This window comes from Pituophis catenifer, unplaced genomic scaffold (genome assembly GCF_029215685.1).
Source record: "Pituophis catenifer annectens isolate HBS135680 unplaced genomic scaffold, rPitCat1.0.hap2 SCAF_3, whole genome shotgun sequence".
Lineage (NCBI taxonomy): Eukaryota > Metazoa > Chordata > Lepidosauria > Squamata > Colubridae > Pituophis > Pituophis catenifer.
Genome location: NW_027256883.1, coordinates 26,000,774 through 26,015,318, shown reverse-complemented (window position 1 = coordinate 26,015,318; position 14,545 = coordinate 26,000,774). Strand labels below are relative to the sequence as shown.

Genomic DNA, 14,545 nt, shown 5'->3' with positions numbered 1-14,545 from the left:
CACAGATTATCAAATAAATACCATTTATCCTAATTACAAAGACAGGATAGCATAGCCTGATGCTCACAGATAAGTAGCAAAACAACTGCTTTTGGTGTCCTGTGTTCCATTACTTTGCTTTTTCAACAGTAATTATTTAATCCCAGCTTGATTAAACCATGCAACAATGGGAAAATATTAATTTGCAAAAAGAACCAGTGCATCCGGTTCAATTTACTCCCTTACTCTTACTTCTTACAAATATTTGAATGTTACCTCATTTAATTCAGGCAATGTCATTGTCAATATTTGCTCTAATTCATCTACCTGTTCTATCAGATCTGCTGTCATTATGAACATTCTGAATCTATTTTGATTCCCAAATGTAATAGCTTTTTAAATAGCAATGAGGGATTGATTTAAACCTATTTATATTACATTTCAGTGTATCCCTAAGAATCGTATTATTGAAATTAATTAAACTAAAAATAGCCAATGAGTATCCATTGTTTTAGGTAATAACCTGAATAAACCAACTGTTTTCTTTCAGAATTCTGTATTAAGAATAAAACTAGCTGTTTATAGTCAATTTTCAAATTTACAATCAACCTGTTAATAGTGTAATATAAAATTATCTGAACTTGTAGTATAGGACTTTATAAATTCATGCTATTGTTTGACAAGGTCATTAAAAGAAGAAAAAATATTCAAAATGCCAATGTTTAAGGAATTTTTATTAAAGCAAGAATTTTATAATCCAAATTATGGTTCTTTGCTCAGCTATCAATCCTTACTGCTAACTACAACAGTAGTGATATTCTGAGCTTTTCCACAGTAAATTACAAAATTAAAGAAAGGAATGCTTTAAATTTTTTGTACTGTGCTGAAAATTCTTTTCCCCGGGTTTATAAAACATTAATTTGTTTTTTAACTTTTGCTATTTTTTTTTTGGATTTTAATTCAATAGGTAATCTAGGACTAGCAGTTTTGCTAGTCCTGGCATTTGTTGTGTACATAAGCTTCAAAGTTTCCTTTCCTTTTTTTATTTATTTTATATTTTGCAATGTTTTTCTCAATATTTAGTAGTTTTTCCATGTTTAGATTTTTTTCTTCGGTGAAGCGATATAATAATACGTAGTCCTGGGTCTTCTGTAATAAAAAAATATAAGAACAAAGAAACACATTATCTTGAGGCCCATTTCACTGTTAGTGCATTATTTCTAAGTTTCAAAAACATTCTATGCCCTCTTAATAAATCTGTTCTTCAAACTGGAAGTGAAATGGCCACTAAAGCAAACATGTGATGGGAGAACTGCAAAGCTCACTGGCTACTACCATCTCATCATGAACAAAAATTAAAGAAGCAGAAAGGCATCTGGCCATATTAGTTAAATATTTCCATTAACAATGACTGGAAGCTAGATGCATGCCATTGGCTTTCGGAATGTCTGAATGCAGTTTTCTAAATTAATCTTGCCAGCCTACAGATTCCATACATGGCAATGTATACTTCTCAATTCTGACAGAATTAAGGCTACAACATCTATGGCCTTATATCTATCACTGATAAATCTTGTTTCGAGCCAAAAACCAATGCCTGTTGAATACAAATCCCAGAGATAATTGAATTCCAGTAATAATCTATCACTTGCCAAGCAACAAGGTTCCCATTGTTCTACATGGAAATCCTTATCTATAGTTATCTAGATCTCAGGATACAGATACAGTAGTAATTGTTGCTAAGGAAATTCAGCATGAATAAAACGTCTAACTAGACTTCCAGTATACTGGATAAAAGTTAACAGCCTACTATGACGCGCAAAGCCAATTGCCTGCAATGAAATGCAACTCTAATTTATTTCCCATATGAAGCCTATTCTCATGAATACTTACATTAGACACTTGGAACTCCTGCTGGATTGTTAACTGCTTTCTGAGCAGCTTCTTTAGCTTGATGGGCTTGCAGTACGGCTACAGCTTCATCAACCTGGTTAAGGGGAAAATTGAATTACTACGATTTCTGTTAAAAAAGAAAATAGGCTGGATTCCAAAAGAAGAAAACAAACACAAACTGAAGAATCTGCCTACCTTCGAACGAAGGGATTCAGGAGACTCAAGCATGTGAAGAAGTTCGGAGTTGTCAATTTCTAGCAACATACCAGTTATTTTACCCGCCAAAGTAGGATGCATGGCTTGGATAAGAGGGAACAGACGTTCTCCTAGAAAACAATTCACAATTCGTGACTTTACAAGACTGCATGATCTGTGTATCTATCCTAAATGGAACTATTTCATTAGTTCAGTTCCACTACTGCAAAAATTAAATTTTTCTTTTGACAGAACAAGCTAGTTAAGAGAATAAACTCAAAGGTCCTCATAGCAGGAGGATCTTGAAGATTGCAATTTTGAACAGCTAGTGCCCTTATCAATAAAATGATTTGGATTATTAAGAAATTGCTTCTCTTGATATCCTCATTGATCCTGTTAACTCTGTAACTAGCTTCTTCCATCTAACACTTGAACATTTTCTTTCCTCTATGTAACTTTCAGCTGAGTCAACTCGATATGTAATAGTGGAAAATTAAATAATGTCAACAACGTTTAAAAAAGAATGTCAGAAGGGATGCGTGACCCATCTTCTGGGACATCTGAGGACTGAATCCAAAGTGCATGCCTGCATAGAAGACTTCTGCTTACAGAAATGTAATTTCACTCCTTGCCTTTAGATAATGCAGTAAGAAAAACTATGCAAGTGGCCAGGAACACTGATAAATAGGCGGTGCCACCAGCTGTTATCTTTCTTCTGCAGTCAGTTCAAATATATTGCTGCAACTTTCCTTCCATGCTCTCAACATGACACATCAAAACCTGCTTTCCCATTCTCCCCATGTTCACATGATATTAATAGCAACTTACCCAACATCTGCTTTTGTTCTTGTGGAGGGGCAGAAGCCAACATGGAAGCAGTCAATGGTTCCTGACCTTGTACATGGACAGCAGGCTTGAATTTCAAAACATTGAATAAGTTAACTAATTTGTTCGATGATTTTACATCAAATAATATACTGATTAAACCTGCATTATTCTCATTCAATCACTCAGATCTGAATACCACAAAGAGCAGAATGCTGCATCTGAATAGCAAATAATTCAGTAGAACAGGGGGGTCAAACTCACACCATCATGGCAATGTCATGTGATGTATCAGGACTCCCCCCCTTCGCTAAACCAGGTGTGGGCGTGGCCAGTGCGTGACACATCCGGCCCATGGGCCGGCAGTTTGACAGCCCTTCACTAGAATATAACAGACTCTACTTGGAGATAACAAATGTGCTTACTGACAACATAATTTTACTATATGGCCAGCAAGTTCATCCTTTTCTTGAGTAATAAAGAAATTTTGACTAGAAATCCATCCCATGCCTGCTTTCACATTTTATTTGAATATGTTTTAGATATTTCTAATTATGCCTAGGTTCCAGCTGTTACCCCAACTTTTAAGGTTGTCCCATAGTTTTCATGCTTACCTGCTGCATAGCAACCTGAGGCTGTGTGTTAAGATGCTGCTGAGGATTGCGAACCCCCGCAGCATACTTATACTGTGGGACAGTGCGTACAGCTGGAGTGGCTGCAGCGGCTGCTGCTGCTGGACGTGGACCCATAGTCTGTGTTGATGTGTTTGCTGAAAAGAAAACGATTTCAAGCTAAGAGACAACACTTTTCAACTGTACGACAGTAAGTCTGCTTGCACAATTTTTGCTTAAGGGTTTTAAAAAATATATGACATTCAAACTTGAAAGCGCAACTGAATTGCATATGTTTCATGAATTACTCTGATGTAATTAGAGTATATACATATCCATCATGTATATACATCATGCAATCCCTTTTTGGTATAACAACATTATGCATAACATAAATGACAAAAAAAGGGAATTAAAGAAAACTAGGCACGCTGTCTCACTATCCTTCTTTGTATTTTTTTAACCTTACTGCCAATGCTTCCAACTTGCCTTGTTGTTTAAAAATTAAAGTAAAAAGCCTTTCAGAACTCACCAACACGCTGTGTTGACATGACTCGTGTAACTTGTGAAGCTGGCCTCATGGTACTAAATGGTGGTCTGGGAGCTGTAGGGCGGATGGCACCTGGCATATTCTGGAAAGCTGCTTTTAAGATAATTTAAGCATGTATTTTAGAAATTAATAAAAGTAAACCCACCGTTCACCTGACAGAGTCCAGGCTTTCTTTGTCCACCCTCTGGAATACTCTCCTTCCACAGGTGAGTGCCCCCCCCCCCCGGGCTTTCGAAAGAGCTTGAAGACCTGGCCCTGCCAACTTGCATAGAACTCACTAAGGAGCATGCAGCCCTTGGGGTAATTGGCACCTTGAAGCCCACCTTCCACCTTGTAGCTTATTCTGTTCTTGTTTTTATCTGGTTGTTTAACTGATTACATTTTTATTCAATCTTTAGGGTTAGGATTAGGGTTTTGTGTTTTAATTATACATCGCCAGAGTCACTCTGTGAGAAGGGAAGTATCTAAATTCAACAAATACAAATAATAAATTATGTAAGAAAACAGAGTCACTTACGATGAGGTCTGGCACCCTGAGCAGTCCAGCGAGGACTTGGTCTAAGTTGAGTAATCTGGCTAGTAGGATAGTAGGCTGCACGGTTTTGTGTCTGTTGAGGAAAAAAAAATAGTTGATTTATATTCTGCCTTTCCTTCAAGAGCTCAAGCCAGTATTCACAAAGCTGCAGCATTATGAAATTTAGTATGAAATTAAGCATTATTCCATTTAAGCTTAACTATTCCATATAAAAATTCTGAAGGCTTTCTAAAGCAGTAGAGACAATTATTTTAATAGCCACCATGTATCTCGCACAAAGCTACACCGACTATACACACACACACACACACACACACACACTGAATTTAAGTTTAATAGGGAGAGTTTCGAATCATACCTGCGGGATAGCTGCCATGAAATAACCTGAAGGAGGTGCTGGTTGGTAAGGGTTGATGACAGGATTGGGCACTGCTCTCACACTTGCCATTCTCTGCATATATTGGTTGGTGAGGTGAGCCTGGCGTTCCTCTTTACGTTGAGCTAAAGCCACATATAGTGGTTTGGTGGCCACAATTCTACCATTCATTTCTGTTACTGCTTTGGTTGCTTCTTCCGGTGAAGAAAAGCAGACAAACCCAAATCCTTTACTGCGGCCTCCTTCCATCATGACCTATCAAAAGAAACACACAAGCTTAAAAACATTGTATCTGAGCACTGCATCACACTGTATGTCTGTATAAATCAAGGATGTCAAACTCAATTTCATTGAGGGCCGTATCAGGGTTGTGTTTGACTTTGGAGGCTGGGGGGAGGGGCGCAGGGTTGACATGGCCAACTCAATGTCACTCCTATCGGGGGTGCCTGCAGTGGCCCGAGCGCTCTGCCAGCAAAAAGGGGCTCCCGACCCTCATTTCAGCTGCCAGTCTCCTGCAACCCTCTGCCAGTGAAAACAGAGCTCGGGTGGTCCTTCCGAGCTCCGTTTTCATTGGCAGAAGGTTGCAGGAGGTTGTAGCAGCCAAAAATGAAGCTCGGGAGCTCCTTTTCAGGAGGAGCTCCTGAAACACCGCGGGCCGGTCCTTCACTGTTTCCAGAGCAGTCCCACGGGCCAGATCTAAGTACCTTGAGTTTGACACCCCTGCTATAGACTGTAACCATTTGCACTTCTACTGATGACTGACTAAACCCTGATAATACAGATGGCTACACTTGAATTATGTGGTCCTTCCATGTAGCCTACTGACTAGACTGATGACAGGTAAGCAATTTTCCAATTCCCAACTGAGCTGCTTACCTTTGCACTAGTTATTGTGCCAAATGGTGAAAATTCTTTGCGCAGACGTTCATCATCAATTCCATCATCTAAATTTTTCACATATAGATTTACACCCTTGGCAAAGGAAAAAAAAGAATGTCATAAACTGTAAAGAATGTAAAAATTCAGCAAAAATATTAACTATCAGAGTGAAATTTTACCTGGTATCTTGTAATCCTATCCTGCTTCATTTGTTCAAATTTGCGTTTAAGCTCTGTTTGTCTTTCAACTTTTTTCTGAGCTCGTCCAACATATATTTGCTTCCCATTGAGTTCCTTTCCATTCATCTCATCTACAGCCTTTATAAATAAAAAAATATACTTTAAACTGCTGTAATTCAATATAAAATATGTTATACTCAAAGCATAAAGAATTCTTATAAAAGATTTGATAATATGAAATCAATACTGCAAAAAGCACAGACAAGACTTAACATAATGTGATGTGTATCAACAAAAACAAGAAAGGTCCCACAGTTAAATTGGTCGCCACAATATTCCATAGTTTGCACACAATCAAATGCAGCCTTACTTTTTGGGCATCCTCATGTCTCTCAAAACTGACAAAGCCAAAGCCTTTGGATTTTCCACTTTCATCAGTCATAACTTTCACGCTCAAGGCAGGTCCTATAAAGCATACAAAATTTGTTACATATATTTGCCACTCACCCATATTTAGAGAAAATCTGTGCCGTAGTTTACAAAGATTCTCCACGATGGGAGAGCATCAGAAAGACCAACAATAAACCCATTTTGTCTTCCTTAGAGTTCTTAAGACATTACAGTAACCATAAAAAAATTACTACTGAATGTATTTTTGGACTGAACTTATTTTTTATTCTGGAAAGCTCTTCCCCTATCTACTGCCCTCCAAATGGGTTCACTTAAAATACAAGCATCCCAGTCAGGACATCAATGGTATAGTTGGGGAAGACTATGTTGCTTACATATTGTGCCCAATGTTAAAAGTACTATTTAATGTGGCTATTTAATGTAGCACATCAGGCATGTGTTTTAAAGGAGTTAAGTCAGAAACAGAATGTAAATCTGTGAGTAAACAATTCTGGGTTCCTCTGAAGGTAAGTGTTCATAAGGTACAATTTTAACATATTTAAACTAATCAAGACCTGCAATTAGTCTGGACCCACCTTTACAGCTGTATTTCTACTGTTTATGGCAGCAAATAAAAATGATATTTTGACATAAGTTTATTTAAATACTCGTGGAATGTGAGAATGTGAGATCTTCTTATGGATGGCTTAGGCTTGAGTACACACAGTATATTTAATTAGTTATAACACCTATAATTAAATATACTGTGTGTACTCAAGCCTAAGCCCATCCATAAGATGATCCTTGAGTTTTTGACAAAAATACCATGAAAAATATGAGTTAGCTTATCCGTGAATGATACATTTTCCATGGTATTTTGGTTAATAATTCGACTGTCAGCTTAGCTGTGAATATATATGGTATGTTGAAGTAATTATGATACTTTATTCTTTTTACCATTATCAGCCTTTCATCAATGGTCTTTAGTGGAAAGGCAATACAGTATATAAATAAATAAATAATGAATTAAAAACAGTGACCACAAAATCACATTCTTTAATTCCTATGTAGAATGTTACTAGTTCAGTTACCGCTATCTCCAGTTAAAAGCTGGACTATTGCAATGCGTTCTACATGAGGCTATCCTTGACGTATATTCGGAAGCTACAAGTGGTGCAGAATGCTACAAGTGGCACAAGCAGTTCTTGGGGCCTTTAGGTTGGCCCATGTTACACCAGTTTTATGAGTTGCGTTGGCTGCTCGTTTTCTTCCGGATACGATTTAAGATGTTGGTTATCACATTTAAAACCCTTCCTTAGCATGGACCCAGGCTGAGGAATCGTCTCAGCCCAATGGGATTGGCCCACTCCACCCTGCTGGGAGAAAGGGCATATTGTGGAGCTGTTGGTCAAGGAATTTTGGCTGGCTGGGTCCAGAAGAGCCCTTTCTGCTGTGCCTCCTGCCCTTTAGAACATCATATCCACCAAGATGAGATCCGCATCCTTCCCGACCTTCTGTAAGGGCCTGAAGACCTGGATCAGTCAGTTGGCCTTTGGCTCCAAAGGGAGTACACCCTCTAGAGGATTAAGAAAGAACCTACCTCTCTCCGTGTACTTCGTGCTCCCTTTCCCCATCTTTCAATTATGAATTATCATTATCATTTGTTTTAATGTTTTTAATGAGATGGGCAACATGCAAATCTAATAAATATAAGCTAACATTAGGGAGTTGCAGTTGGGTAGAAATATTATAGTAAGATACCAACTCTTCTCGTTTTTATATACATGAAAAGATCAAGACATTACCAAACTTGCCAAAGAGTTCTTTCAGTCTCTCATCATCCATGTCTTCTCCAAAATTCTTGATGTAAACATTAGTGAACTCCTTAGCACGAGCTCCAAGCTCTGCTTCCCGTTCTTTGCGTGATTTAAACCTTCCAACAAATCTAGTTTTTAAAGGCAAGACAAGAAGCTACTTAGGTATTTTGAAAATGCTCATTACATGACTATGTCTAAAGGAATACTCTTTATGATCAATCCCTGAGGTGCTCACCCATATGTTGTGTCATTTTCCTGCATGCGAGCAGCTGCCATAGCACACTGCAGTACACCTTCAGGTAAATAGAGTACTAAGCTTGTCTAGTCCTCTGTCTTACAACAGACTTCTCAGAATGGAGTAATTATATTACCCCGCTGTGCTTTCCCATCCAGGGAAGCATAGCAGTGTGGTATGACTCCTCCCGATTGTGACATGTTATGTCTCTCACAGTTCCTATGCAATACATAAGTTTTCCCTCTTTTTTCCCCCTGGATATATATTTCTAATAAGGTAAGTCAACATTGGAACAAGGGTGTCTGATTTAGATTTCTGTAAAATGAGATTTCTCTAAACGTGATTTAACTTTTAAAAGCTCAAAGAAAAATACTTTTGTACTCACACTTTACGATCGTTAAGCAGCATTCCGTTCATTTTTTCAATAGCTCTTTCTGCAGCTTCTTGTGTTTCAAAATGTACAAACCCATAGCCTTTGGAGCCATTCTCATCACACACGACCTGTGAAAGTATTGGAATGCTTGTGAGATCAACTGAATCTAATCATGTTAATTCCAATCTGAAGCCTTTCCCCATTTTTTGCTTTCTTTCCACTCACCTTACAAGAGAGGATGTTTCCGAAAGCTGAAAATGTATCATACAAAGCTTTATTATCAATTGATTTATCCAAGTTTTTAATGAAAATGTTGCCAACACCACTTTTTCGAAGAGATGGATCACGTTGAGACCACATGATACGCACTGGCTTGCCTTTAATGACGTCAAAATTCATGGTATCTAAAGCTCGTTCAGCTGTAAAACAAAAGGATTGTTTTAATCCTAATAGAATAATGACATTGTTTATAACTTCAACTTTGTTGTTTGCTTCTTGAACTCCAAAGAATGATTAGACTACTCATTCATCTGAAAATTATGGAAGCAGCAAAGGAAAGGTTGAGTGTTTAGCAGATGCAAGCTACACATTTGAAAGTGGAAAACAATGTCATATTTTGTACCAACAAAATTATATTTTAAACTTAACAAAAAAACCCAGCTAGTAATATTCACTTTCTAATCTCGACATTTTAAAAAAAGAGGTGGTTAATGAATACCATATATTATACTGTTGTACTACAAGTTGCAATAAGCATATAACCAACTTGTGTCACAAGAAGTTTTTAACAGATGTAAGATCATTCTGCAGTTATTGGCTTGCTACCGTACTAAATAAATTTCTACTCACAAGCAAAATAACTAAAATATTACTTGAAGTATGATAGATTTTCTTCTTAGAAAATAAAAAACTGGAATAACGCCATGGCGTTTCCAAACTAAGGTAAAATAAATTTTATATTACCACAGTATAAAAGGGTTATTTTCTAGTAAATGAAGGAAACTGGTAACAAGGACTTTTAAGGTTCATTTTTGCTAAAGATATGTTTTCAAATTCCTATTTCATCTGCAACTCAATAAACCTTGCCCAATGAACCAGAAAGTACAAAATTTCTGCAATACCACTGAATGTTAGCCAATAACAAAAAGGGGACAGAATGAGAATCAATGGGATTAAAGTTTCAAAGCACTATCTCAAGTTCAAAAATGAATTTTCATGCAAACTAGTCTTTTTTTTTTGCAAGATTGCATCTTCCTATCCACCTATGCTCAACACAGAACAACATACCAAAAGAAACAACTGGAAAAGTTTTCCCCATTCCCCAGCAATCTATGAATTGTTTCCTTACACAGTAGCATCTAGAAACTGTCTATCAGGAACAGGAAAACAACCTACAGGAACAATGCTACTGCTCTTGCATTCTATATCACTTTATACACTATTGCATACCAGTGTTAGAATTTGCTATGTACTATATGTACTATTACATAGGCTTAGTACATAACTGTTAGAATTTGCTAAACATATAAAAACGTATTTTTATACCCACTGTTTCTATCATCCCTAAAAAATCTTGTAAAGCCAGGTTGGTTATAGATACAGTTAGTCAATATCAGCAGCTAAAAAGTTTAACCAGGCAACCATGAATAGTGTTCATAAGTTTTATTGCCCTTTCAGGAACAATGCAGAGTGCAGCAACACAAATGGCAACAACGTAGCCAGGCTCTGATAGGCCCTCTGATGGAAAACAGGAGAGCAACAACTGCTGGTCTGCAACAGGAGCTTAGAGATTTTAATCTTAACCTAAATATGGAGTGCTGCTAGTTAAATATGCTACCTCAGGTTTTTGTTTTTTTAGAATGCAACTGTGAAACAACAGCTCCACCTGCTGCTTTCAAGGCAGAGCACATACCCTGGAAGTTGCCAATTCAGTAAAGGTAGCTCAACCCTCTTGCATACGTACAAAATTTGCAAAGAATAGAGGTAGAGGTCAGTGAAAACACAGTGTGTCAATTTAAATTATTCTAACAAAAGGTACAGATGCTTTCCTCCATAATGTTTACTCAAATCCTAAGAGTTTGAACTCTCAATAACATTAATGAGGAATATAGTGATAATGCTGCATACATATTCTATTAACTCAAAAAATGCAAGTTATTTTCAAAAAACTTCACTGAAGCATTTAAGCAAGTCCTAAATAGTTTTTTTTTCAGTAACTGTGTATGCTGTAGTCTGTATAGAATTTATATATATTTTCCTCTGAATAATAATGTCTTAACAAAAGAAAAAAAGCATTTCAGAATTACCTAATTAAATAACTTTATTTTTCACTTTTAAAGCCATTGAAAATGCAAAGCTTTCCTGAGATGGTAATTTAGTTATTAAACATTAACTAAATTTGATGTAACAATAAGCTAAAATTCTTTCAGTCCAGCTTTGTGAATAAACAATGTACTGGTGCGTATAGCTTCATAATTCTCATTTTATTCCCTCAGACATCAACAGTTGCTTACTAGTTCCAATTAACTGCAAAATTTTAGTTTATTTCTCCAATAAGAATCATCAGCCATTGTTTGCTGTTTTTATCTGCTATAAGCTTTTAGAAAAAAAAGCAGAGCATTCTAAGGGTTTACTTAATTTAACCCAAACTCTGAACATTCAGGTTTATTTAGCTAATTTAAGAAGAACTAAGTAATAGCATTTGTAGCATATACCAAGATATTGTTCATTCATACACATGCTAGAATTCTAAAGAATTCTGAATTCCAGCTTACTGTGATGTCTGAACACAGCTATTATTTTCTGGAATAAATGAATCCTCAGCTAAGGCATCTCAGCAAAATACTGAAGTTGGCTGGAAAAACCTCTAATACTTTCTGAGAAACAGATCATTAGAAATAATCCTATTTTTGGGCAATCCCTACAGCCTCAATGAACAGACTACTATTTGCTGACTGAATTTATACACAATCTGTCCTTCAATATACTGCCATGCTTGGACAATCCAAGCTTACAGGACTAAAAAACAGTGGCTCCCATTTTCAATTCATGCAAGACAATGTAAATTGGAAACGAGTTTTCCATGCCTTATAGATGATTTACTGATCTGCAATGTGATTTCCCCCCCCCTTAATGCATTGTATATGATTATCACAAGAAATAAGGTATATTAAATAAACCCAAAATAAATGAGGAAACAATTTTATTCCATTTATTCCTCAGATTCATCTCATTTATTCTTCACTGGTTCATTTCACTGGTCATGGAAAACACAAGCGCTTATTAAGGTGTGTATATGAAATAAGAAAAATCATACTCATTTTTAGCCCAATAGGTATTTATTGCTTCAGTATGTCAACTACTCTTGAAGTAGAAAACAAAATCACTTTGAAGAGGATTTAGGAATAAAATCCAACTCCTGGTGTCTTTCATTTGACAACAGCTCACCCACCCATCCCCTTCCCATCAATATAAAGTCTAGCTATGCTGGCTTCCCTTAGATCTCCTCCAATGGCAAGTGAGAGGAGTTTTTCTCAATTTCTGGGCACTCAGACAGTAAATTAGGGAACTGGGAGGAAAACAATGCTATTTTACTCTTTAATGTATGTCATGAGGCCAAAACGTTTTAGATGCTTTATGCAAACTGAAGTGTCAAAAGGCTTCAAAAGCCACAATCAAGAAAAATGTTCTTTTAGACGTGGACCAAAAAGATTTTTAAAAGTAGGCTTTCAAGCCGTGTTTAAATAGATGAACGTGTTTACTTTTTAATACGGGGAATGCGGCTCATCGTTGCTCTCCAGACCCACGGGGCAAAAAAGAAAAAAAAAAAAGTACTCCATAGGAGGAAAGGAAAGGATAATTAAACACGGCCTATAACTGGTTTCAGTAACTGCAGGTTCAGGGCCTCGCTTCCGCCTTTATTCTTCCTCCTTCCACGACTTTCAAACTTATAATTAAAGTGGAATTTCCGCCAGGCTGCCTTTCATCAGCGGTCCGGACTCAGCGCCTTTCGCCGGCGGAAGCCAGCTCCCGACACGCCCTTGCGGGGGACATTTTAAGGCCCTGCCTCGTGATCCCGAAGTCTGCGTAACCCTTCGCGGAAGTGAAGGGCCGAAAAAGGCCTTTCAACGGCCCAAGGCCTCACCCTTCACTTTCGGTGTCCTGCCACGAGGGCTGGCAAGTCTCCCTTCCCGCACACCTCCTCCTCCTCCTCGTTTCCCGCAAACGGCGCGATCGATTCCCCCTTAAACGGAAGCCCAAGTAGGGGGCATCGCGTGCGGGCCTCCCTCGCCGTCCTTTCTCTCTCTCCTCTCCCTCCCCCACGCCTGCCTGCTATCCCGAGCGCGGGGGGGATTCCAGCCGAGGCAGGCGCGGGAAGGGATAGGCCCGAGACAGGGAGACGGCGCCGACTGTAAAAAAATGGAGGCAGTCGCGGGGAAGGCTAAGCCGGGGTTCGCGTGGGGACAGCGAAAGAAAGGCAGCGGCAGCGGCCGTCGGCCGGAGCCCCGAGGGAAGAAGAGCCCTCCGTGGCTTTCCTTCCCACGCCGGAGACCGAAACTCGGCTGTCTCGTTTCCCACGTGTCCTCCCTTCCCCTCCCGTCCTTCTCCTTTCCCCCCATGTGGTGGGCTCGGGAAAGTGGATCCAGGGAACGCCCGCGTGGGGGAGGGGGGCAAGACCCCCTTTCCTCTAACCCGCCCCCCCCCCCCGCGACCCTCCCTCGCTTCCTCACCGTCGGCGGGCTGCTGGAAGTTGACATAGGCGTAGCCTAGCGAGCGCCGGGTGATCATGTCCCTGCAGACGCGGATGGAGAGGATGGGCCCGGCGGGGCTGAACTTCTCGTAGAGCATGGCCTCGGTGACATCGGGGTGCAGGTCGCCCACGTAGAGCGAGGCCATCGGGTAGCTGGGAGCGCTGGGGTTCATGCTGGCGGGGGGACGGGGAGGGGGAAAGAGGCGGCTGGGTAGATTCGCGAGCGCCGAGGAGGCCGCGACGGGCCGGCGGGTTCTAAACCCAACGGCTCCGCGGCGGCGGTTGGCGACGGTTGGCGGCTTGCTCGAGCGCTCGGGGCTGCTGGCGAGCGGAGGAGCAGGTGGTCCTGTTGCTGCTGCTGTTACCGCTGCTGGCGGGTCTTCTTCCTCCTGCTGCTGTTGCGTGGATGGAGGTGGTTTGGGCGGGTCTCCTCTCGGCTAAGCCGGGTCCGGGACTTCGCTTCGCTTCACCGGGTTATTTTATACCAAACCGGCCGGTTGCAGGTGGGGGCGGGTAGTAAGGCGAAGGATTTTTTTAAAATATTTTTTTCGGATTTTAAATTTTTTTTTGGATTTTTAAAGGTTTTTTTTTTCTTCTAGTAGTAAATGGTGCGGCAGAGCTGGTGTGTCCGGGGAAGGCCGGAGCACACACACTGTGCACACAGCACCGTCATCGGCCGGGGGACAAGGGGGAGGCCACCGCCCCAGCCAAGCACTATATATAGCCGCCCCGCCCCCAGCCGCCTCCACCGCACAGCACGCCACGCACTGAGAAGCTTCTGTGCGCATGCGTCGCCTCCAGAGGCTGGGGGGGTGGGAAGAGCGCTCGGAGGAAGGGGCGGGGCAACAGCGCGCAGCGCTTAGGTAGCACGTCGCCCTTTACGAGGAGACGCAGGTGCCCAAATTTGGGCAGCCGAGGGCGCATGAGCAGTTGGTAGAGGCAAAGGAGGGGTTCAGTT

The 14,545-nt window shown here is 40.1% G+C and overlaps 1 protein-coding gene across 4 annotated transcripts; it reads right to left on the bottom strand.

The window, feature by feature from the left end:
- Positions 1-695: 695 nt before the first annotated feature.
- PABPC1 (poly(A) binding protein cytoplasmic 1) lies at positions 696-14,285 on the bottom strand. 4 transcript variants are annotated; one of them, XM_070940412.1, is made up of 15 exons: positions 13,568-14,285; positions 9,063-9,256; positions 8,850-8,965; positions 8,218-8,357; positions 6,393-6,487; positions 6,023-6,160; positions 5,841-5,936; positions 4,947-5,219; positions 4,571-4,661; positions 4,036-4,146; positions 3,507-3,661; positions 2,896-2,980; positions 2,068-2,198; positions 1,873-1,966; positions 696-1,128 (listed from the first exon to the last, which is right to left on the bottom strand). In XM_070940412.1, exons 1-14 carry the CDS (start codon positions 13,758-13,760, stop codon positions 1,874-1,876), a joined length of 1,911 nt encoding a protein of 636 aa, XP_070796513.1. In that variant the 5' UTR covers positions 13,761-14,285; the 3' UTR covers positions 696-1,128; position 1,873. The 4 variants fall into 4 exon arrangements, with proteins under 4 accessions (XP_070796513.1, XP_070796514.1, XP_070796516.1 ...); XM_070940413.1 differs by having other exon boundaries at positions 4,036-4,143; XM_070940415.1 differs by having other exon boundaries at positions 8,227-8,357.
- Positions 14,286-14,545: the final 260 nt, after the last annotated feature.

Excerpts from the sequence above, each read along its gene's own strand:
- PABPC1 (XM_070940412.1), bottom strand. The coding sequence starts at position 13,760 with ATGAACCCCAGCGCTCCCAGCTACCCGATGGCCTCGCTCTACGTGGGC. Across the intron at positions 9,257-13,567 it reads CTTCCAGCAGCCCGCCGACG|CTGAACGAGCTTTAGATACC; the intron begins GTGAGGAAGCGA and ends TTTGTTTTACAG. Across the intron at positions 8,358-8,849 it reads CTGCTTAACGATCGTAAAGT|ATTTGTTGGAAGGTTTAAAT; the intron begins GTGAGTACAAAA and ends TTTAAAAACTAG.